General features: G+C 36.5%; 2 protein-coding genes across 14 annotated transcripts in view; one reads left to right on the forward strand and one right to left on the reverse strand.

Annotated features, from left to right (window-relative positions):
• ARB2A (ARB2 cotranscriptional regulator A) overlaps nt 1–26,893 on the reverse strand; it is a 427,234-nt gene that overhangs the window by 396,370 nt on the left and 3,971 nt on the right. The gene's annotated exons all lie outside the window — the stretch shown is intronic.
• Nucleotides 16,832–26,893, forward strand: part of LOC109549089 (uncharacterized) — a 68,784-nt gene continuing 58,722 nt past the window's right edge. The window contains exons 1-2 of the mRNA XM_073801944.1: nt 16,832–16,914; nt 21,078–21,297. Of these exons, the coding sequence (XP_073658045.1) occupies nt 16,832–16,914; nt 21,078–21,297 (303 nt within the window). The remainder of the gene's footprint in view (nt 16,915–21,077; nt 21,298–26,893) is intronic.

The following is a 26,893-nucleotide window of genomic DNA, read 5'->3' on the forward strand; positions in this document are numbered from 1 at the left end:
AAATGCTGGTGAGAATGTGGAGAAATTGGAACCCTCATCCATCATCAGAAGAAATGTAAACTGGTGTAGCCACTCACGAAAACAGTCAAGCAGTTCCTCAAAATGTTAAATATAGATTTACCAAAAGACCCAGCAATTCCACTTCCAGCTACATACCTAAGAGAAATGAAAACACATGTCCATACCAAAACTTACACATAAATGTTTACAGAAGCATTATTCGTAATTGCCGAAAAGCAGAAACAACTTAAATGTCTATCAAGTGACAACTGGATACACAAAATGTGGTATATATCCATATAACAGAATATTACTCACTAATTAAAAAAAAGAATGAAGTAGTGACATATGCTACAACACGAACGACAATGAAAACATGATAAGCGAGAGAAAGACCACATAGCGTATGATTCCATTTATATGAAATGTCTAGAACAGGCAAATCCACTGAAACAGAAAGCAGATTAATAAAGAGTTTTGGGGAGTTGGGGTGGGGGAGAGAATGAGAAGTGATTGCCAGTGGGTACTTAAGTTTCTTTTTGAGGTGATGATTCTGATAGTCCAAAAGAGATATGTTTACATTGGAGCAGTATTCCTCACTGTGTATTAAGTGGCTCTCTCTCTCCCATCTCTTCTTTAAAGCTACCATGCCAAAGGCCAAGGCACAGTCTCAAAAGGGAGGAGGCTTGACCATTTCATTCATTCTTCTCTTTTCCTTCCATGAAAACAAAATTGTTAAGTGGACTTCAGGCAGACTCACTTAAAGAACTTCTCTCTTCAAATGTCCCTATCATCCCTTCCACCAGAGCCAGGATGGCAACCATCTACGCCTGCTCTATCGAGACATTAGGGGCAAATATATTATTTCCTAGGTATAAAAGGTGAACATTATATATAAAGTTTTTGTAAACCACAGTACTCTAGTCTAGCTTGTTCTAGTTCTGTGCATAGAGGATTCTGTTAATGATAATTTGCCTACCTGGCCTGTCCCTATCCCTTACATACATCTTCCAGTGAGAATGCGGTCAGAGCACTGATTCACTTTGGTCATGATTTGTTAATTCTTTGGCCACATACCACCTAAGGGTATCCCAATTTTACCCAATTTCTAATAAGGACTGAAATTTGGTAATAATTGCCTTATTATTATTACTGCAACTGATCCCACACATAATACTAACTTACTTCAAAGTTAGAAATGTACCACATACTATAAGGAAAAATAAAAATGAAGGAAAAACTTGAGCATATAATCAAGCAATTTATTCTGACGCCTGGTGAGCTATACTAATAACACCAGCAATAAAGTTTAATGGCATAGTTAAGCTTTGTGGAGACCACAACTGTACTGTAAATAGGCATTTAAGTACCACTCATATCCAGTGTCTACTGACAGTGCACTCCTTATTGTTTATTTAAGGGGAAAGTATCTGTGAAGCCTGACTTTACCTAAATGTGTTAACAACTGGGAATGTTTTCACTTAAGTGCCTTCAGAATGAATGATTTTTTCTTTTTTTTTGGCTTCTAGACTTCCCCAATTCTTTATGAAGTGCTAATACTTTCTAGAATTTAATGTCTGTACCATATTTCAAAAACGACCACATCCTGAGACCAACAGGTGATCAACTCAGGAAGACTTGGGAAGACTCTCTGTTGCTGTGATACTACAAATATCTGATGTTAAATAAAGAGAATTAGAAATGTGAAACTTGAAATCACCTTTCTAAACTACCGTATTAGTTACAGTGGCTATTTACTTTATACAGAAAACAAGAAATACAACTCATATTGTAACTTGACTAAATTAACAAAGGATTTGAGGCAGCAAAATTCTCTTATTCCAAAAACAAAGAGCTTTGAAACCCCCTGGCTTCCACAAAATATTTTTCCCCCACTAAAACAACCATCACTTAGCCACAGTATTAATTACAGGAAGTTAACTCTGTGGCACTTAAGTTGTCAGCACAAGGACACTTTGTGGAATGATAACCCATTTATATTATTAGACCTATGCTTAAACACAGTATGCCAGATGCCATTCATTACTATTGTCTACGTAAGCACAAAGTAGTAGAATCCTTTCCTATGATCATGAGAGTAAAGAATTTTACAACTAGATTTCTTTTTCTTTATAATTTTTTATTGAAGTATAGCTGATTTACAATGTAGTGTTCATTACTGCTTTACAGCAAAGGGATTCAGTTGTACATGTATATATACATTCTTTTCTTTATATATTCTTTTACATCATGGTTTACAGGTGCTTGTATTAGCAGCAGTTTGGCAGAATAGTTAAGGTCCCAGATGCTAAAGCCTCGCTTTGTTCAAACACCAGCTCTGCCGCTTGCCAGCTGTGGAAGCCACGTGCCTTAGTTTTCCCATCTCTACAAAGGACAAATAATAGCACCTACCTCACAGCATTGTAAAAATTGAATGAGTTCATGTGTGAACAGGGCTTGGCCATGTAGCATGAAAGACTTAACTGTAAGTATTTTTTTGTCATTTCTTTGTTTTGTTTTTTAACTATCACTTTATTGGAGTATGATTGCTTTACAATGGTATGTTAGTTTTTGCTTTATAACAAAGTGAATCAGTTATACATATACATATGTTCCCATATCTCTTCCCTCTTGTGTCTCCCTCCCTCTCACCCTCCCTACCCCACCCCTCTAGGTGGTCACAAACCACCGAGCTGATCTCCCTGTGCTATGCGGCTGCTCCCCACTAGCTATCTATTTTACATTTGGTAGTGTATATATGTCCATGCCACTCTCTCACTTCATCACAGCTTACCCTTTCCCCTCCCCATATCCTCAAGTCTATTCTCTAGTAGGTCTGTGTCTTTATTCCCGTCTTACCCCTGGGTTCTTCATGACCTTTTTTTTTTTCTTAGATTCTATATTTATGTGTTAGCATACGGTATTTGTTTCTCTCTATGACTTACTTCACTCTGTATGACAGACTCTAGGTCCATCCACCTCAATACAAATAACTCAATTTCGTTTCTTTTTATGGCTGAGTAATATTCCATTGTATATATGTGCCACATCTTCTTTATCCATTCATCCGATGATGGACACTTAGGTTGTTTCCATCTCCTGGCTCTTGTAAATAGAGCTGCAATGAACATTTTCGTACATGAGTCTTTTTGAATTATGGTTTTCTCAGGGTATATGCCCAGTAATGGGATTGCTGGGTCATATGGTAGTTCTATTTGTAGTTTTTTAAGGAACCTCCATACTGTTCTCCATAGTGGTTGTACCAATTCACATTCCCACCAGCAGTGCAAGAGTGTTCCCTTTTCTCCACACCCTCTCCAGCATTTATTGTTTCTAGATTTTTTGATGACGGCCACTCTGACCGGTGTGAGATGATATCTCATTGTAGTTTTGATTTGCATTTCTCTAATGATTAATGACGCTGAGCATTCTTTCATGTGTTTATTGGTAATCTGTATATCTTCTTTGGAGAAATGTCTGTTTATGTCTTCTGCCCATTTTTGGATTGGGTTGTTTGTTTTTTTGATATTGAGCAGCATGAGCTGCTTGTAAATTTTGGAGATTAATCCTTTGTCAATTGCTTCATTTGCAAATATTTTCTCCCATTCTGAGGGTTGTCTTTTGGTCTTTTTTATGGTTTCCTTTGCTGTGCAAAACCTTGGAAGTTTCATTAGGTCCCATTTGTTTATTTTTGTTTTTATTTCGGTTTCTCTAGGAGGTGGGTCAAAAAGGATCTTGCTGTGATTTATGTCACAAAGTATTCTACCTATGTTTTCCTCTAAGAGTTTGATAGTGTCTGGCCTTACATTTAGGTCTTTATCCATTTTGAGTTTACTTTTGTGTATGGTGTTAGGGAGTGATCTAATCTCATACTTTTACAAGTACCTGTCCAGTTTTCCCAGCACCACTTATTGAAGAGGTTGTCTTTTCTCCACTGTATATTCTTGCCTCCTTTATCAAAGATAAGGTGTCCATATGTCCGTGGGTTTATCTCTGGGCTTTCTATCCTGTTCCATTGATCTATCTTTCTGTTTTTGTGCCAGTACCATACTGTCTTGATTACTGTAGCTTTGTAGTATAGTCTGAAGTCAGGGAGCCTGATTCCTCCAGCTCCATTTTTCGTTCTCAAGATTGCTCTGGCTATTCGGGGTCTTTTGTGTTTCCATACAAATTGTGAAATTTTTTGTTCTAGTTCTGTGAAAAATGCCAGTGGTAGTTTGATAGAGATTGCATTGAATCTGTAGATTGCTTTGGGTAGTAGAGTCATTTTCACAATGTTGATTCTTCCAATCCAAGAACATAGCATATCTCTTCATCAATTTGTATCATCTTTAATTTCTTTCATCAGTGTCTTATAATTTTCTGCATACAGGTCTTTTGTCTCCTTACCCAGGTTTATTCCTAGATATTTTATTCTTTTTGTTGCAGTGGGAAATGGGAGTGTTTTCTTAATTTCACTTTCAGTTTTTTCATCATTAGCCTATAGGAATGCCAGAGATTTCTGTGCATTAATTTTGTATCCTGCTACTTTACCAAATTCATTGGCTAGCTCTAGTAGTTTTCTGGTAGCATCTTTAGAATTCTCTATGTATAGTATCATGTCATCTGCAAACAGTGACAGATTTACTTCTTTTCCAATTTGGATTCCTTTGATTTCTTTTTCTTCTCTGATTGCTGTGACTAAAACTTCCAAAACTATGTTGACTAACACTGGTGAGAGTGGGCAACCTTGTCTTGTTCCTGATCTTAGTGGAAATGGTTTCAGTTTTTCACCATTGAGGACGATGTTGGCTGTGGGTTTGTCATATATGGCCTTTATTACACTGAGGCAAGTTCCCTCTATGCCTACTTTCTGCAGGGTTTTTATCATAAATGGGTGTTGAATTTTGTTGAAAGCTTTCTCTGCATCTATTGAGATGATCATATGGTTTTTCTCCTTCAATTTGTTAATATGGTGTATCACGTTGATTGATTTGCGTATATTGAAGAATCCCTGCATTCCTGGAATAAACCCCACTTGATCACGGTATATGATCCTTTTAATGTGCTGTTGGATTCTGTTTGCTAGTATTTTGTTGAGGATTTTTGCATCTATGTTCATCAGTCATATTGGCCTGTAGTTTTCTTTCTTTGTGACATCTTTGTCTGGTTTAGGTATCAGGGTGACGGTGGCCTCATAGAATGAGTTTGGGAGTGTTCCTCCCTCTGCTATATTTTGGAAGAGTTTGAGAAGTATAGGTGTTAACTCTTCTCTAAATGTTTGATAGAATTCACCTGTGAAGCCATCTCGTCCAGGGCTTTTGTTTGTTGGAAGATTTTTAATCACAGTTTCAATTTCAGTGCTTGTGATTGGTCTGTTCATATTTTCTATTTCTTCCTGGTTCAGTCTCGGCAGGTTGTGCATTTCTAAGAATTTGTCCATTTCTTCCAGGTTGTCCATTTTATTGGCATAGAGTTGCTTGTAGTAATCTCATGATCCTTTGTATTTCTGCAGTGTCAGTTGTTACTTCTCCTTTTTCATTTCTAATTCTATTGATTTGAGTCTTCTCCCTTTTTTTCTTGATGAGGCTGGCTAATGGTATATCAATTTTGTTTATCTTCTCAAAGAACCAGCTTTTAGTTTTATTGATCTTTGCTATCATTTCCTTCATTTCTTTTTCATTTATTTCTGACCTGATCTTTATGATTTCTTTCCTTCTGCTAACTTTGGGGTTTTTTTCTTATTCTTTCTCTAATTGCTTTAGGTGCAAGGTTAGGTTGTTTATTTGAGATGTTTCTTGTTTCTTAAGAAACAAGAAACAAGTTTCTTAACTTGTTTCTCAATTTTGTATTGATACAAACTTCCCTCTTAGAACTGCTTTTGCTGCATTCCATAGGTTTGGGGTCGTCGTGTTTTCATTGCCATTTGTTTCTAGGTATTTTTTGATTTCCTCTTTGATTTCTTCAGTGATCTCTTGGTTATTAAGTAGTGTATTGTTTAGCCTCCATGTGTTTTTATTTTTTACAGATCTTTTTCTGTAATTGATATCTAGTCTCACTGTGGTTGGAAAAGATACTTGATACTATTTCAATTCTCTTAAATTTACCAAGACTTGATTTGTGACCCAAGATATGATCTGTCCTGGAGAATGTTCCATGAGCACTTGAGAAAAATGCGTATTCTGTTGTTTTTGGATGGAATGTCCTATAAATATCATTTAAGTCCATCTTGTTTAATGTATCATTTAAAGCTTGTGTTTCCTTATTTATTTTCATTTTGGATGATCTGTCCATTGGTGAAAGTGGGGTGTTAAAGTCCCCTGCTATGATTGTGTTACTGTCGATTTCCACTCTTATGGCTGTTAGTATTTGCCTTATGTTTTGAGGTGCTCCTATGTTGGGCGCATAAATATTTACAATTGTCATATCTTCTTCTTGGATCGATCCCTTGATCATAATGTAGTGTCCTTCTTTGTCTCTTCTTATAGTCTTTATGTTAAAGTGCATTTTGTCTGATATAAGAATTGCTACTCCAGCTTTCTTTTGATTTCCATTTGCATGGAATATCATTTTCCATCCCCTCACTTCCAGTCTTATGTGTCCCTAGGTCTGAAGTGGGTCTCTTGTAGACAGCATATGTACAGGTCTTGTTTTTGTATCTGTTCAGCCAGTATGTGTCTTTTGGTGGGAGCATTTAATCCATTTAAATTTAAGGTAATTATCGATATGTATGTTCCTATTCCCATTTTCTTAATTGTTTTGAGTTTTTTATTGTAGGTCTTTTCCTTCTCTTGTGTGTCTTGCCCTGGGAAGTTCCTTTAGCATTTGTTGTAAAGTTGGTTTGGTGATGCTGAACTCTCTCAGCTTTTGCTTGTCTGTAAATTTTTTAATTTCTCCATCAAATCTGAATGAGATCCTTGTTTGGTAGAGTAATCTTGGTTGTAGTTTCTTCTCCTTCATCACACGAAATATGTCCTGCCACTCCCTCTGGCTTGCAGAGTTTCTGCTGAATACAACTGGACTTTACTTCCAACATTATAGCTAAGTTTCCTGAGGAACCCTCCTGTTGAGAATAATTAAACTCAGAAAGTACATTACAAAACATTACCATATCTACAAATGTTACTCACTAAATTAACATAAAGGATGAAAACAATAATAACTTCAATACCTGCAGAAAAGTATTTGATAAAATTCAATACTCACTTTTGGAAGTTAAGTAATAGCAAAGTAGGAATAAAAAGGAAGGTCTGTAACATGATAGGTTCAAAAAAAATTACAGTAAAATTACTCTCCATGGTAAATTACTAAGAACATTCTCTTTAAAAGCACTTACCAGGAAAGAATGCCCATCATTACCACTTTACTATTACCACTTCTAATCAAAGTTTTTTGGAGGTTGTAGCCAGTATAAGAAGATATGAAAAAATAAATAAAAATGTATAAGGATTGAAAATAGGAAAACAAAGTCACCATTATTTTCAGATGATACGATTATATAAAACAACAAAATCAAAAAATAAGATTTTCAAAAATAAAAAAATAAGAAGAATCTCTACATTAGGAATAAAAAGAGAATTTAGCAAGATGTCTAAAGCAATTTATATATAAAAATAAAGTGTATTTATAAATACCAGCAACAATGAGTTATAAAGCACAGTTGTGTTTTATTTTAAAAAGACATCATTTTTAACAGCAAAAAATAACTTACATAGTAAGAATAAATCTAGGAGCTTCCCTGGTGGCGCAGTGGTTGAGAGTCCACCTGCCAATGCAGGGGACATGGGTTTGTGCCCATTCCGGGAAGATGCCCCACATGCCACAGAGCGGCTAGGCCCGTGAGCCATGGCCACTGAGCCTGCACATCCGGAGCCTGTGCTCTGCCATGGGAGAGGCCACAACAGTGAGAGGCCGCATACCGCAAAAAAAAAAAAAAAATAGTTCTAACAGAAGTTACGTTAAAACTATGTGCAGAAAATGATAAAATGTTACTAACAGACAACAAAGACTGAAATTCATGGCGAGATATACGATATTCATGGACAGAAGGGCTCAGTACTGTGAAAGTATCAAATTTTTCTCTAACCGATAAATGGATTCAATATAATTCCACTCAAACCTAAGAGTTTTTCCACAAATCTTGAAAACAAGTTCAAAAAATTATATGGAAGAACATCAGCCAAGAAAACTAAGACACTCCTAAAAAAGAGTATGACAGGAAGACCTGCCTCATCAGGTACCATGGTAATTAAGACAGTATATGATTAGTACTAGAACAGGCAAGGTGACCAATAGAATAAAACTCCAAAGCAGACCCACATAACAGATTCATGTGACACAGATGACACTGACATATCACTAAGCAAAGGGTGAACTTTCCAATAAGTGGAACAACTGGTTAACTACGTTGTAAAAACTGAAATTAGATCCCCACCTCATTCCATAGATAGATATCAATTTTGAATGGATTAAGAGAATAAATGCAGAAAGCAAAACTTTAAACTTTTTAGGGGAACTTATGGGAGACTACGGTTTTGATGTTGGGCCAGGAAATACAATTTAGATATTTACAAAAGATATATTATTTTACACTCACTAGGCTAGAAAATATTAAGAAGTGACAATACCCAAAGTTAAAAAGAATTGGGTAATAATGGAGACTTTTATTTACAGTGCTGATCAAAATATAAGTTAATACAACCACTTTGAAAAAACTGGCATAAGCTATCCAGGTTAAACATTCTCATAATCTTCAACCCAGTAATCTCACATCCTGGTCCACTACTTGGTCTTGTATATGTGTATCAGGAGATGGGTATAAAAATGTTCAGAAAATTTGGTCCCAAAGGATAAATATCATCATATCATCAAAAAAAGCCAGTTTATACATTACCTATAGCTGAATAACAAATTACCTCAAAATGTAGTTGCCCAAAGCAGTAAACATTTATAATCTCCCACAGGTAATATGTACCAGAAATTTGGAAGCAGCTCAGCTGGGACGTTCTGGCTCAGATTCATGAGGTTGCAGTCAAGATATACTGGCAAATTTTGGAGACTAATCCCTTGTCGGTCACATCATTTGCAAATATTTTCTCCCAATCTGTGGGTTGTCTTTTAGTTTTGTTTATGGTTTGCTTTGCTGTGCAAAAGCTTTTGAGTTTAATTAGATCCCATTTGTTTATTTTTGTTTTTATTTCCAATATTCTGGGAGATGGATTGAAAAAGATATTGCTGGGATTTATGAAAGAGAGTGTTCTGCCTATGTTTTCCTCTAGGAGTTTTATAGTGTCACATATAGGTTTTTAATCCATTTTGAGTTTATTTTTGTGTATGGTCTTAGGGAGTGCTCTAGTTTCCTTCTTTTACATGTAGCTGTCCAGTTTTCCCAGGACCACTTATTGAATAGAGCTGTCTTTTCGCCATTGTATATTCTTGCCTCCTTTGTCACAAATTGACCATAAATGCGTGAGGTGCATGGGTCTATTTCTGGGCTTTCTATCCTGTTCCATTGATCTATATTTCTGTTTTTGTGCCAGTACTATACTATTTTGATTATTGTAGATTTGGAGTATAGTCTGAAGTCAGGGAGCCTGATTCCTCCAGCTCTGTTTTTCTTTCTCAAGATTACTTGGGCTATTCTAGGTCTTTTGTGTCTCCATACACATTTTAAGATATTTTTGTTCTAGTTCTGTGAAAAATGCCATTGGTAATTTGATAGGGATTGCACTGAACCTGTAGATTGCCTTGGGTAGTGTAGTAATTTGACAATACTGATTTCTAATACAAGAACATGGTATATCTTTCCATCTGTTTGTGTCTTCTTCGATTTCATTCATCAGCATCTTATAGTTTTTGGAGTACAGGTCTTTTGTGTCCTTAGGTAGGTTTATTCCTAGATATTTTATTCTTTTTGATGTCATAGTAAATGTGATTGTTTCCTGTATCATCAAAACAAACAACCCAATCAAAACATGGGTGGAAGACTTAAATATACATTTCTCCAAAGAAGACATACAGATGGCTAAGAGGCACATGAAAAGATGTTCAACATTGCTACTTATTAGAGAAATGCTAATCAAAACTACAATGAGATATCACCTCACACCAGTCAAAATAGCTATCATCAAAAAATCTACAAACAATAAATGCTGGAGAGGGTGTGAAGAGAAGGGAACCCTCCTATACTGTTGGTGAGAATGTAAATTGGTACAGCCGCTATGGAAAACAGTATGGAGGTTCCTTAAAAAACTAAAAATAGAGCTGTCATATCACTCTGCAATCCCACTACTGGGCATATAGCCAGAGAAATACATGGTCCGAAAGGTTACATGCACCCCAATGTTCATTGCAGCACTGTTTACAATACCAAGACATGGAAGCAACCTAAATGTCCATCGACAGAGGAGTGTATAAAGAAGATGTGGTAAATATACACAAAGCAATATTACTCAGCCATTAAAAAGAATGAAAATGCCATTTGCAGCAAAATGGATGGACCTAGAGATTGCCATACTGAGTGAAGTATGTCAGACAGAGAAAGAGAATATCGTATGATATCGCTTATATGAAGAATCTAAAAAGAAATGATACAAATGAACTTATTTACAAAACAAAAGCAGACTCACAGACTTAGAGAACGAACTTATGATTACTAGGGGGAAGAATGGGGGGAAGAAATAGGGAGTTTGCAACTGACATGTACACACTGCTATATTTAAAATGGATGAACAAGGACCTACTGTATAGCATAGGGAACTCTGCCTAATGTTATGTGGCAGCCTCAATGGGAGGGGAGTTTGGGGTAGAATGGATACATGTATATGTATGGCTGAGTCCCTTTGCTGTGCACTTGAAACCATCACATCATTAATCAGCTATACTCCAATGTAAAATAAAAAGTTAAAAAAAATAAGGATGGATCATAGATTAAAATGTAAAATGTAAAACTACAAAAAAAGAAAAGATATACTGGCAAGGTCTACAACCATCTGAAAGTCAGACTAAGGCTAGAGGTGGCTCACTCACACAGACGAATTATTGGTACTGGTTGTTGCTAGAAGCCTCAGTATCTCCCCACATGGGCTTCTTCAGAGGTCTGCTTGACTATCACCATGCCATGGCTACTGGCTTTCTCCAGAGAGAGCCAGGAAATCAAGGAGAAAGCTGCAAAATTCTCACCATCACTTCCTCAATATTCTACTGGCACAGATGGCAACCCTATTCAAAGTAAGAAAGGTCTACACAAAGGCATGAATATCAAGAAGGAAAAACTATTGGGGGCCATCTTAGAATCTGGATATCACAACTGGAAAAGACTGTTCTCCAATTAAAGCAGGGCAGATATACTGTGGTATATTAATAGAATGAATAGTATATACCAGTGAAAGTGAACGAGCCACAACTACAGTCAAAAACACAGATGAATGTTCCAAAAATAACTAACACTAAACAACCAAGAATCAGAAAACTATATAAATTATAATACCATTTATACAGAGCTCAAAAACAAAGTAAACTAAAACAATCTATTGGTATCACAATTTGGGTGATAAAACTTAAGAAAAATCAAGAGAAAAACACAAAATCCAGAATAGTGATTACCACTGGGAAGGTGGGAGGGGTATGAAACTGGGAGAAACACATGGGTCAATGTAAAGTGTTGATAGTGTTTTGAGTGTTGGATTGAGTGGTGAATTTAGAGCTATTCATCATATTATTTACGGTCTATAACTTATATAAGCATTACACATAGGTGGCTACTTTTGAATCAGTATATAATATACATATAATCACATATAGGCCCTGGTTGCATATAATCTTTTTTATTTATCAACGATATATTTAAAATAAATGATAAAGAAAAACACTAAAAGAAAAAGAATAACATAACTAATTTTAGTAGCACTGCCTTTTATAAATTGTTCTTTGGGGTATTTTTCTTTTTTTTGTAAATTTATTTATTGTATTTATTTTATTTTTGGCTGTGTTGGGTCTTTGTTGCTGGGTGTGGGCTTTCTCTAGTTGCAGCAAGCAGGGGCTACTCTTTGCTGTGGTGAGCCAGCTTCTCACTGCAGTGGCTTCTCTCATTGTGGAGCACGGGCTCTAGGTGCGCAGGCTTCGGTAGCTGTGGCACGCAGGCTCAAAAGTGTGGCTCACGGGCTCTAGAGCGCAGGCTCAGTTTTTGTGGCGCACGGGCTTAATTGCTCTGCAGCATGTGGGATCTTCCCAGACCAGGGCTCGAAACCATGTCCCCTGCATTGGCAGGCGGATTCTTAACCATTGCGCCACCAGGGAAGCCCCAGGGGGGTACTTTTCTTAAACACAATGTTAGGAGTCCAGTCCTGTCTATTTAGTCAGAAATTTGTGGGTCCTACTGGTGAGTAAACCTAAGAAGCAGTTATAAGGAAAAAGGATAAACAGGTATTGAGTAAACTTCAGAGCAGCTATATGTCAATATAATATGATATTACTGAAACCCAACTGATTCCTTGCCTGTTTTGAAATGGAACTACTATTTTGAATAAAAACTGATTTTCTCAAAAGCTTTTGCACCAGCTATTAAAGAAAGATAAACTGTAAATATGTTTAAAATCTGTATTAAAAATAATAATATCCCAAAACTTTATAATATTTTAAAATACAACTACGCGCATAAACTATTACTTACATTTTTGTTCTTTCCTTGGTAACTGCCACTAGTAAGCATAAGTAAAATCTGCCTTTGAAGATATACAAGCAATTAAAATTTTAAAATGCTGGCATAAGAGCCAGTTATAAGCAACTTGAAAATAAAAGATGAGGACTAAGAGTCATTTCAGAATGATCTGTCCCTGTGACTACCAAAAGATAGGCTCAGCTAGTCACGATAGACTATTTTCCACTGAGGATCATCTGCCAGTCTTTCAACATGACACAAAAATGGGCTTTAATTTTGAGGAAAAAAATATCATAACTTTGTTTTTTCAAAATAAGGTAAAAAAGAAAAAATGCTGTAACAGCAGCCACTGGAAGGAGGACTTGATGTTAAAATGAGAATAAAACCAGCATAAAACTTTTTATCTGGTGCTTTGTCTGAAAATAACATTTTGTTAAACTCATTTCTATTTGTTTAAATGACAAATGCTGAAAATACTGCTTTTTCTGCATGAGAGTTAAACTTCCTTTCACTGAAAAACAGATGTTGATTCAACCGGCCTTTATTGGTACACAAATTAGCAGTAAGAAAATTATAAAGCTGCCTGAACTAACAAAGAATTAGCACCAATGCTTAGTCTAAGTATATATTTAAAGGCCTATCCTTCCTGTATTTTGTTGATTTGAAATATTATCCACAAATTTGCTATAAGACCTCAGGCACTACTTAGTCCCTAAGTAACCACCTGAAATCCAACTATTCATAAGTTGACAGAGCTTCTGTAAACTTGTGGCATTGCTCTTCATGTGGTTGATGGGTTTGGTTTTGCTTTTAATGAAAATATTCATATATTTTATTATTCATTCATGTAAACCTGGTTTTACACACACACACACACACACACACACACACACACACACACACACACACAACAAGGATCCCAAAGTAAGCTGCAAGCCTCCAGGGCTGGCCCTTTACAGACCACTAAGCCTAAGGATATTATTTAAGACAAGTTTAAATAGATTCAAAACATAAAATCATAGAACTGGAAAGGCATAGAAGTGGGCTCTTTCACAATTCCAGTCTCTATTTTAATAATGGTTATCTACTAAACAATAGACACCAGGCTTGTATAAAGTCCTGAAACAATTCCAAACCTAACATCACTTCCCTTTTTAAAATGATTGCTTAGACAATCAATATTTTGGAGTTGACTTCTTAAACTCAAGAATCCTACTGTGATTTAATAAGTGAGCCAACAAAACTGTCAGTTCTGAATAAGAACCATTCAGAAGAAAAAGCAAGAAATGAGGGTAAACTCTGAGGCGCATAGAGATTCTTCATCGGACAAGATAGTCTATTGAATAGGGAACACCTAACTTAAGAAAATCGTTTCAAAAAATAAATCGGTAACAACAAATATGAAGGGTATAATTCAGACACTTATGCCAAAAGTTTATTTATATTTTAAATTTACATGGAAATTCACTATTTCAGGACCTCTGTAGTATAGTTTTAATTTTTTAATTTTATGAAGTAAATAGTTGGTCCTTCATTTATATATTTTAATTTTTAGATATAGCTAATATTCATATGCCTTTAAAAATGAGTAGAAAACAGTAATTGGAAAAATGCTAAATGTATTCACTTTCCAACAATAAACCAAAAACTAAAGTTTTGTAATTATGGAATGTATAGAAAAAGACAACCTCACTCGAATGTTTTGCAGAAACTGAAAACAAGTCTTAGGCAGTAATACATCTTAATAAGTAAGTTAACCAACAGTTCCGTAATTCTGTAGGTGAATATATGCATTATATTTCAAGGCTGAATTAACTAAAACAGATATAAATGACCATCGATTAGAAAATTGTGCTGCAATTCCTATCAGGTCAACATTCAGAGAAAACAAAAGGTAGTTGGGCTCTGAGAGAAATACATTTCATGTTTACAGTCTAAGACTCTCTAAGGAAGAATTATTTTCTTATTTTTAGAGTAATCTTAACTAAAGTGCGTAACTCAATTTTGCTAAGATATTTTTCCATGTCTTCATAAGAAAGTCTACTGCTTAATTTAAAAAATGAAATTTAAACTTAAGACACAAAACATTTCTACTCTGAAACACTTCTCATTACTATTTCCATAAGTACTATTCTGGAAATATTTTCCTCAAATAGTGTGCCCCCTAAGTACATCACGAAATTTAGCTCTTTGTATTTTATATTATGGTCAGCTGTATACAGGTCATATCACCTCTCTGAGGATAAAGGCTGTTTTCCTCATCCTGACATGTCTTACACATTATGGGCTCATAAATGTTGACTTAAACAGGGCTTGTTTATAAAATGATCAAAGCCTATTAAAGCAAATAACATTCCCAAGAAATGGACAGAGGAAGGATAATTAATGCAAAAATGAGTCCTTGGGAATTCCCTGGCAGTCCAGTGGTTAGGACTCTGTGCTTTCACTGCCAAGGGCGTGGGTTCAATCCCTGGTCGGGGAACTAAGATCTGATAAGCTGTGCGGTGTGGCCAGAAATTAAACAAACAAACAAAAAAACAAATAAATACATTTTAAAAATGAGTCCTTTTTTTTGAAACTGTATTTACACAATTTTAGTAAATAAGTAACAATAAATGACATTCTTTCAAATGAAACCTATTAGCTAATCTAGATTAATTACTTAAATAAAAAATATTGATACTACTAGAGGATAGGGTTGGATTTAGATGATATAGTCAAGGTCTTATTCAGAAAGAACTAATATGGGACTTCCCTGGTGGCACAGTGGTTAAGAATTCACCTGCCAATGCAGGTTACACGGGTTCAAGCCCTGGTCCAGGAAGATCCCACATGCCACGGAGCAACTAAGCCTGTGTGCCACAACTACTGAGCCTGTGCTCTAGAACCCACGAGCCACAACTACTGAAGCCCATGTGCCACAACTACTGAAGCCCGCGCACTGCAACGAAGATTAGCCCCCGCTCTTTGCAACAAGAGAAAGCCCGCGCACGGTAACAAAGACCCAATGCAGCCAAAAATTAATTAATTATTTATTTAAAAAGTTATTAAAAGAAAAGAACGAATAGTAGGAACAAAAGTCATATAGAAGCATACGGTCTACACAATATATACAGTCAGGTCCTCATTCAAATGGAAGCAATACACACTAAAAATAATAGCCCTAAGGAAACACAGTATCACTTCATTATTGGTTTGGTCAGTGCCTAATACAATAGTTTAGGGCTTTGGTAAAGCTGGGTTCAATATGTGGTGTAGGTTTGACACAGGCAGACCTTCCTATCTTATTCTAAGTTTCAAACTAATTTTAGGATTTCAGAATCTTCTGAAATGCATAGTAGACCAGTAAACATTAGGGCTGAATAAACAACTACATGGAAAATGTAAACCATATATGATATTTTAAAAGTCATATGGCCCAATAAAAGTACAAGATTGATCAAATGAGAAACTTCTCAATGAAGAGAGCAGCAACAGAAGAAAAGGCATTCTCCCTCAAATATCACTGTAATTTTTACCTTAAAGTCAATATGTAAACAATCCCAACTGTTTTATTTACACAGATTTTAAATATGTGACAGACACTGGCAAACTAGCTCATAAATGGGAAAGAGAAGAACCACAAGATTTCAAACCACATTAAACAGTATGTAAACATCTGAGTGCAACAAATTCTGACATTTTCAACACCGATTTTCCATTCCAGTCACTTGGAATGCAATGCCAGGTAAATAGAAGAGAGTAGGAAAATCATGAACTAAAAAGTAGTAAGAAATGAGGATGGTGTTCCTTCTACACCCTAAGCATTTCTCACTAAAAAATATGAAAGGTCAGTTCCAGGAGTGGAGAACTAAGTGCAAACAACTACAAGTTAGAATATAAAACCCTCTGGCTCTTCTCAGCAATCTATGATGTCTTAAGCATAATATGTAGGGCAGACAATCAGTGTCTTCCAAAGTTCACAGTACAATAAATTAATGAAGAAAATAAATCAAATACCATGTTATCTACCCTATCCACATCTTAATTCTCCACTGAATTGAAATGCTTTATAGCTACTACGATACCACGTGGGCAGTTACCTATCAAATCATACCTGGTGTCAAAAGGGGGGAACATATGCAACTCAAAGTTTTCTAAGCCAGATGAGTGCCTTCCCTGAGAGAAGACAAATTATCAGGCTAGAGAAGAGTTATGACTGCAAAAGCATTGAGTAATGAGTGCAAAATTAAAAATGTTGAAAAATTGAATTCTTTCTCCCTCAGATCAGTAACAAGGTAAGAACGCCCACTTTCACCATTAAGTGGATTAACAAAATTAAACATGTATAGGGTACATAAAATGCAGTATTTGATTGGCTTTGTCCATTAACTTATGAATACCCATTCTTATCATTAAGTGAATTGAGAAAAGTTAATGTAGGTAACTTATTGATAAATAAAATGTAGTATTTGATTGGCTTTGTTCATAAGTTTATTACAAAGTGAACTTTGGACACATAGGTAACCTGCCTGCCCTACACATGATGCTTAAGTCAATATACTTAGCTAAGGAAAAAAAAAAAAAGACAGAGATTAGAAGCAAAATTATGCCTGATTGCATTTATATGACTGTTTACATAGAAAATCCTAGAGAAACTACAAAACAACTACTATTGCTAATAAATAAATTTAACATGGTGAGAAACTACAAGGTAATTATATAAAAAGCAACATTATTTATATAAATATATACATGTAAATGTCAAGATCAGAAAATTTGAAAAAAATTTCATTTCAGTGGTGCCAAAAAACATAAAATACCTAAAAGTAAATCTAATAAAAGCTATCCAAGACTGCTACACTAAAAACTACTTTGCTGAGAGAAATCAAAGACAATCTAAATAAAAGCAAAGAAATACCATTTTCATGGATTAGAAAATTCAGTATTTTTATGATGACATTTCTCCCCAGATTGATTTATAGATTCAGCACAACCTCAATCAGAATCACAACAGGCTATTTTGCAGATATTGGCAAGCTAATTCTGAAATTCATATAGAAATACAAAAGATTTAGAATAACCAAAGCAAATTTCTAGCAGAACAAAGTGGAAGATGTACCTTACCTAATTTCAAGACTTAATATAAAGCTACAGTAATCAAAACAGTTTGGAATTAATATAAAGATAGACATATACATCAATGAAACAGAATAGAGAGTCTAAAAGTAGACCAACACGCTGGAAGTCAGTTGATTTCCAAAAAAGGTGCTAGTCTATTCAACAGAAGAAAACTCTTCAATAAATGGTGTTGACTCAAATGAATTATCTGTTTGGAAAAAGATAAAAACCAACTCTTACCTCATGTCATACATAAAAACTGACCCAACATAGATCACGAACATGAATATAACACCTAAAATTATAAAAATTTAGAAGAAAACACAGGAGAAAATCTTTGGAACCTTACAGCAGGCAGTTTTCTCAGAACAACAATAAAAAAAAACCCCACAAATCATAAAAGGATAAAAATTGATAATCTGTGCTTGCTTTTCAAAAAATAACATTAAGAAAATGAAAAAGAAGCCACAGAATGGAGAAAATATTTGGAAGAACTTGTACAGATATTTTTTTAAAAAACTCTTACAACTCAATAATAAGACAAGCAAATTTAAAAGTAGGAAAAAGATTTAAACAGCTACCTCTTGAGAGAAGACATATAAATGACCAATGGAAAATGGCAGAAGAAAACATTTGGAGGCGACAGAAATATTCCTTATCTTGACTGTGATGAGAGTTTGAAGGAAGTATGCTAAAACATCAAATTATATAAGTATGTACAATTTATTGCACTTCAATTATACCTTAAAGCTACAACAGATAAAAGTGGGGAGACTTTTTAAATGTTAAAATAAATGGTAATTGGCATGATTTATTCTATTTCCCTAAAATCTTTACATGTTATGGTAGTACTCATTCCATGGAGAATGATATATCCTGTGGGTAGAAAAAAGTATGACAAATATATAAACTATTACTTGAGGAGGGATTATTTCTACATTTTAGCCAAACCTTATTATTTATTCCAAGAGAAATTAGCAAATATACACAAATAGAAAAATAACCTAAATATCACAAGTATTTAGCTTTGACTATAATTATAACTGCTATTGAGGAATTCATAAGACTGTCAACCAGAAAAATAGCTCTAAATATTGAAATTTCAAGCAGTCATATATTTTCTTAACACATTAGAACTAATTAGATTTCTAATCCTACTACTCAAGTCAATTGAGCAATATATACACACATGAAGAGAACAAAAAAGAAACTTAAGCTGATCTTCAATGAGTGTCTAATAACTTACATAGATTTCAGAGAGCTGGGGAGTAGATATGGACATGTGGTATTTCATGCAAAAGCTTTAAGACTAATGACCTTTATTGAATCAGCAGACCTAGCCTACAGGTTCCTATCATTCCTTCATTCATTCACATAATAAAAATTTATTAAATGCCTCAAATATATCAGATTCTGTGTTTGACAGAAGTGATGCCAAAGGCAGTAGAATATATGGTTAAAACAACTGACACTGGAGCCAGAATGCCTGTGCTTAAATTTTAACTCTGTCATTTATTCTATGTAATACCTAGGGCAAGGTACTTAACCTCCGGGTGTGCAGTGAAAGGTTAACTCAGAAGGCTTGGGATGTCCAAAATCTGTATATTCTATAGAAAGGACTGACTCCTGACTGGCTTCTGGGAGTTAACCTGTAAGTCCTTGGAATATCATGCCTGATAATAGTATCTCCATATGCCTGAGGCCATGGGCCATGCCATACAGTTTATACTAACCATATGATTTATGGTGAATGCATGTTTTTATTCACCTGGATCCTGGGGCATGCTGTATCAGTTTGATCTCTGCAGGGGCTGGAGATTGAGTTGGTCATGGGGGCACTCCATGCCTATGTGACGGACACTCTAAAAACTCTCAGGACACCAAGGCTCAGGGGAGCGTCCTTGGTTGCTAACACTTAGCACTTGTTGTCACACACTGTTGCTGGGAGAATTAAGCACTTTCTGTATGACTTTTGAGAGAGGACAAGTGGAAGCTAATACCTAGTCTCTCCTGGACTCAGCCCTATGTGCTTTTTCCATTTGCAGTTTTTAATCTGTATCCTTTCACTGTAGTAGACTGAAACTGTGAATTTAATAGCTTTTCTGAGTTCTGGGAGTACTTCCAGCAAATCATCAAACCTAAGGGCAGTCCTGAGGACCCTCAATACTGTAACCTTGTTTCCACATCTAAAAAATGCACTTAACATTAGTACCTACTTAAGGATAGCTGTGGGGATCAAATGAACTAATGTATTTTTTTAAAATAAATTTATTTATTTTTATTTTTGGCTGTGTTGGGTCTTTGTTGCTGCACGTGGGCTTTCTCTAGTTGCAACGAGCAGGAGTGGTGCTCGGGCTCCTCATTGCGGTGGCTTCTCTTGTTGCGGAGCACGGGCTCTAGAGCACAGGCTCAGTAGTCGTGGTGCACAGGCTTAGTTGCTCCGCGGCACATGGGATCTTCCTGGACCAGGGCTCGAACCCTTGTCCCCTGCATTGGCAGGAGGATTCTTAACCACTGTGCCACCAGGGAAGACCTGAACTAATGTATTTTATGTTCTTAGAACAATACCTGGCATATAATGTTTGCTGCTTCTCATGCTGTTACAAAAATAAATCGTCCTAGCAACTGAATAGCTTGGTCTAGTGAGAGAGGCCATTAACTAATAAAATTGCAAGTGCTAAAACATTACGCATAATGTACCAAAGGAACAAGGAGCATCACTTCCTTCTTTCGGATCCCCAACACTGTTGTCTTAATTTAGGTCCCCATTATCACTCATTTTCTAACTTAGAATATCCTCTTAACAATATAATCCTTACAGGATTCCCTGACATCACCATAACCACTGCCACCACCAGCCCCACCACTGCCTGACCCAACTGTATATTCCTTTAACCTGATTCCACATTCTTAGAATCCATTCCCACACACAATTCCCTGATTTCTATTGATATAAACTGATGAAAATCACACACATCTTTGTGTAAACTTTTTACCTCACCCTCTGGGGTCTGTTTGGACTCAAGTTTGGTTATAGGTCTAGAAGCAAGGGAAGGTGGTTGGAATAAGAAAAGAGGAAGATCAGCAATCCATTGTGGGCAACTAAGGGGAGGCCATTACAGGTTCTTTAGACCAGGGGAGACAGGCCTCCTGGGAAGGAGTAGAAGGGTTGCTTTTACTGGCAAAGAAGGTTCAAGAGAATTTAGAGATCCAAGGTGTCTAGCTTCACCAGAATCTGCCTAAATGTACCCACCCCAATTGTCAAGGTCCCAATCCGTCCTTTAGGATTGCAAATTCAAGTTGTGCTGTAATTCGGTCAACCACATGATTTGTTTTACAGAAACCTTAGTACTGCAACTACTTTTAGGGCAGCAGTAGAAACCAACTGGTACCTGGAAGTGGAATGCTGCCATACCAAAAACCTCAAGAATGGCTTGAGGAACCAGGCAGAGGGCTCTGAAAAGAGTGTTAGAGAAAGCCTACAGCAGCCCGAAGAATCTGTTAATAGATGCCCCATGGTCTTTGATAAGGCTGTGGGTGAGGACCTGCAAGAAAGCAAAGTAAATGTTATTGGAAACTCGAGGAAGGGGTTGTTATGTAGTGGCAGCAATTGCAGTATCCCATGGAATTATATGGAAAGTAGAAAATGTACCTAATGAAGTGGCTGATCTAACAAGGAGATTTCCAACTAGAGTGCTGAATGTGCCACCTGGTTCTTTTTGCTGCTTATAGTAAAACATGAGAAGCCAGAAATAAACTAATAAAAGGACTGTTAAACAAAAAGGAGCCACGACTTTCTCTGTAAAAGATACCATCAAGGGAATGAAAAAAGCCAGAGACTGAGAGAAAATATTTTCAAAAGACATATCTAATAAAGGTATCTTATTCAATATATATGAAGAACTCTTAAAACTCAACGATAAGAAAACAACCCAATTAAAAAATGGGCAAAAGACCTGAACAGACACCTCACCAAAGAAGATATACAGATGGAAAATAAGCTTACAAAAAGATGTTCAACATCATGTCATTAAGGAATTGCAAATTAAAACAACAATGGGAGGGGCTTCCCTGGTGGCGCAGTGGTTGAGAGTCCACCTGCTGATGCAGGGGACACGGGTTCGTGCCCTGGTCAGGGAGGATACCACATGCTGCAGAGCTGCTGAGCCCGTGAGCCATGGCCGCTGAGCCTGCATGTCCGGAGCCTGTGCTCTGCAATGGGAGGGGCCACAGCAGTGAGAGGCCCGCGTACCACAAAAAAAAAAAAAAAAAAAAAAACAATGGGATACCACTACACACCTATCTGAATGGCTAAAATCCTTAACACTGACAACACCAAATGCTGGCAAGGATATGGAGCAACAAGAACTCTCACTCATTGTTGGTGAGAATGCAAAATGATACAGCTATGTTGGAAGATAATTTGGCAGTTTCTTTGAAAATTAAACATATTCTCACCATACGATCCAGGATCATGCTCCTTGGTATTTACCCAAATTAGGTGAAAACTTATGTCCACACAAAAATCTGCAAACAGATATTAAGAGCAACTTTATTCATTACTGCCAGGCTTAGAAACAACAAAGGTGTCCTTCAGTAGGTGAATGAATAAATCAATTGTGGTACATCCATACAAAAGAATATTATTCAGCAGCACTCAAAAAAAATAAAAAAAGCTATCAAGCCATGAAAAGACAGGGAGGAAACTTAAAAGTATATTACTAAGTGAAAGAAGCCAACCACCAAAGGCCCACATACTGTACGATTCCAACTATATGATATTCTGGAAAAGGGAAAACTATGGAGACTAAAAAGATCAGTGGTTGCCAGGGGTTAGGGAGGAAGGATGGCTGAATATGCATAATAGAGAGGATTTTTTAGGGAAGTGAAACTAATCTGTACGATGCTAGGATGTTTTCAATGATAAAATGGAGTCATGTAGTTTCTTAGAAGTACTTGGCAGTATTCCTAATGCAGATTAAATTTCACCATTAAATCACTCACACTGTTTCAAAATAATGAAATATTACCTATAAACAATAATACTCTTATAGTTACCTGTGAAATACATTAGCATGAATTGATTTTATCATATTAGTCACCTAGAAAAAAGTAGGAAAAGACCCTAAAAGAACAGGCTACAGATCAAAAATACTTTGATGGTGGATGAAAGAGGTCCAAAATGGTCTCCAGTAAAACCAACTTTGTTGGATCCTAGAACCAAACCTAGAGCCATCCTGTATAAAGTTCAGGCCAGACTCCAGCCTACAGGAAAGACCCTACCATCTATCATTTTTCATTCCATTTTTCCTTCTTCCTTTCTTCTACTTCCATGTACCAACTTTTTTGCTCAATCACTTTAGATGGTATATAATCTAAAAGTCCTCTTTGAGGCCTTTCTTTCTTTCAAGTTTTTGAACAATTTCAGATGATTAAACTTTAAAGTGGGTCTATGGGAAACTGAGTTCATTGAACTCTTAACATTCTTCCACTAGAGCACATGGAACCCAACTGCTGATTAAGAAAAAGAAAAAAGATCAGTCATGAACTGGTGTATTAGTCTGCTCCAGCTGCCATAACAAAATACTGGGGTGGCTCAAACAACAGAACTTTATTTTCTCACAGTTCTGAAGGCTAGAAATCTCAGATCAAGGTCTGGCAGGGTTGGTTTTTGGTGAGAACTTTCTTCTTAGCTTTTAGGCAGTCACCTTGTTGCTGTGTCCTAACATGATAGAGAGGAAAATCAAGTGAGATCTCAGGTGTCTCTTCATAGAAAGACACCAATCCTATCAGCTCAGGGTCCCACCCATATGACCTCATTTAACCTTAATTATTTTTGGGGGGTTAGGGCTTCAACATACGAATTTTGAGAGAATGCAACTGAATCCACCGCAATTAGAAAGTATCAAGGGATAACATCACGTTTAGGAACATTTGTGTTATAACATTCTTGATATTTTTCCAAACAGCCTCACTCTTAGAAGATAGGGTGCTTCAACATCATCAGTTCACTTGGCCCTGCTTTCAAATGCTAAAGCCACTTTTATCCCTAATCAGAGGAAGGAAGAAGCAGAGAAAGGAGATATGAAAGGTTTTGGACAACTACACAGTTAGATGGCACAGTCAGCACAAGAGATAACCTCCACTTCTAACACCAATTACAAGTTCAAAGACTCCCAAAGCCCCGTCAGGCTTGATAATTCACTAGGAAGACCCAAAGAACTCACTGAAAACTGTTATACTCATGATTATAGTTTACCACAGGAAAATTAATTCAGATTAACATCAGGGAAGGGAAAAAGCATATTGGACAAAGTTCAGGAGAGTACCAAACATAGAGCTGCTGATGTCCTCTCTCTGTGAAGTTATGGACATGTTGTTCTCTTGCTAACTATATGTCATAATATGCACGGACTATTGTCAACCTGGAAAGCTCACAGGAGATATGGTGTTCAGAGTTTTATTGGGGCTCCATTACACAGGCATGACTGAATGACTGCCCACATGGTTGATCTCAGTTTCCAGGTCAACTGATACCGAGGGACCCAAAGCCCCTACCCTAAGTCACATAGTCTCTCTGGCTACAGGCAGCCCCTACCCTAAATCTCACTGTTAGACAATGTGACCCAAAGCTCCAAGGAAAACAAAAATACTAGAGATTACCATCCAGAAGCTGAGGGCAAAGACCAGACCTCTTTTGGGGCAGGGTTAAATCCTTTACCCTACAGGAGACAAGAGAAACCATTCAATAGTTCCTACTGCCTAAAGAGGCAAGTCCAGGCCGCTTATCAAACTATACAACATTCTCCTCACATCCCCTGCCCCTCCCCCCCATGACTTGGTTCCTATCTCTTTCTCCAAATCCATCTCTCATTACAATCAAACTTTCTGCTCTAGTAGTTGCAAATTCCTTTTAGTGTTTTTACAAATACCAGACCGCTGAGAGGTATTTCTTCTGTCTAGAAAGCCTTTCCACTGTTTTTTTTTTTTTTTTAATCTCTTAGATTTATCACTTTAAATTTATTTATTTATTTTTGGCTGTGCTGGGTCTTCGTTTCAGTGCGAGGGCTTTCTCTAGTTGCGGCAAGCGGGGGCCACTCTTCATCGCGCTGCACGGGCCTCTCACTATTGCGGCCTCTCTTGTTGCGGAGCACGGGCTCCAGATGCGCAGGCTCAGTAGTTGTGGCTCACGGGCCTAGCTGCTCTGCAGCATGTGGGATCTTCCCAGAGCAGGGCCCGAACCCGTGTCCCCTGCATTGGCAGGCAGATTCTCAACCCCTGCGCCACCAGGGAAGCCCATCCACTTTATTTTTAAATGACTCATCCTTAAGTTTTCAACTTAGGTAGCATTTTCTCCACAAAGCCTTTCAATAACCCCAGGTAAGGCATTGTGTCTCTCCCATACCATCCTATACATACTTCTATCATAATACAAAAAATTTTGCTGAAGTCTTGTCTTTATAGCAGACACCCCAACCAGCATGTAAGATCCTCAAGTATGGGGTCCAGACTGCCTTATGACTAGGTATCTATCTTTTACTGATTCAGATAACTGAGACCCTGCCTAACTACTGCCCTGTTTGCCTCGCCTCATATTTCAGTTCATGTAGATCTTGGGCCCTTCTCTGTTCCTTTATCCCTCCCTTCTCCCTATCTCTTTCGAGACCAGTGCCCAATCTCCATTCAGCTAACACTTGTTGACAAACCCCCTTACTTTTCTGCCAATACTTCCTTTACCTCCTGATCTGATCCTTCCTCTCCTCTCTGCCACCCAACCAATTCCTGGGTATTACCATTTAAGATAAATACTCCAACTACATTAAACGGTATTACACCAAATGGACCAAGATGATTGATTAATTCCCGAACTACTTGAGTTAGTAACAAAGTCATTTCCATAGTATAGACAAAAACGATGATATCAAGAAGAATGGGGTAATTCAAATCAAGAGAGCATCTCACCTATCAATTAATCAAACTTTTCAACTTCTTAAACTGCATCACCTCGAGTTATAATCTTGGTCACAATTCTAGCTTGTTCCATGTTCTAAACAAAGCACACAAAACTAAGCTATGCTTTGTAAATGAAAAGGGTATCACACTCCTTAATTACCTTGGATATTAACTCCAAATTGTTTTTTAAATAGAGATACTGTATCTGTTGAGCCACATATAGTATCTTCCATGTTGCTTTCTTATACCTATCACAGATAATGGCAATGTGATTAGCAGGGGATAGGAATAGTAGCCACATCCCACAGCCATTGGCAGTTACAATGTTGGGTATTAGTTGCTATCATTCCCTTAACTAGCTATTAAAGGGCCTTACAAGGCCCAAATCCACAATCTTAGTCTTATTAGCACCTCTCTAACCTCTGAGCAAATCAACCCTAAGTATATTATCAACCTAGACCATGCTTAAAATATTCAATCTGCTATAAAGAAATGGAAACAAACATACAATAAATGCTTTGCTTCAATGATCTGTCTTCACAGTGATATTTTTCCCTACAGTAAAAATTATCTGTTATCTATATTGCAGTATCTATATTACAAAAATGAACTGTTCTCAAAAAAAAAGGAGACAAGAATACAATATCAGAGAAAGCAGCACAGCACCGTTACCTCTAAATTATCTTTAACTTAGCTGTAAAATGTTAAGCAAGTCAGTCATCTGCTACCTCATCTGTAGCAAATTAATCAATTTTAATTTGTCAAAGAGTGATAAGCAAAAATGTGGTACAATTTTTCATTCATTACTTTAAATCAAAGCAAAGTAATCAACTTAAATAAGCTTTATAACTGAAACAGTTAGCTAAACGCAGTACCTAAAGAGTATTTAATAAAGAATAGGGTACAAAACATTCAATAGTTAAAAAAAAAAAAAGATGCATTACCTTGCATTAATGGGTCATCAGCCATTCTGAATAAAAAAATTCCTTCCTCTCTTAAACAGATAGTCTAAAAAATTTTTTCTTGACAATGCTGAACATTGTTAAATTACACATTGCTCACTAAATTACTCAAACCTCATTACTCTATGGTTGGAAATGATGTGATACATGGTCTGAAAAATTTAGTTTACTTCTGTAGGACTGTATACACTGCACACCCTCCAAATACTAACTGCTAAACCAGATGAATCGACATATGTTA

This window comes from Tursiops truncatus, chromosome 3, assembly GCF_011762595.2.
Source record: "Tursiops truncatus isolate mTurTru1 chromosome 3, mTurTru1.mat.Y, whole genome shotgun sequence".
NCBI lineage: Eukaryota > Metazoa > Chordata > Mammalia > Artiodactyla > Delphinidae > Tursiops > Tursiops truncatus.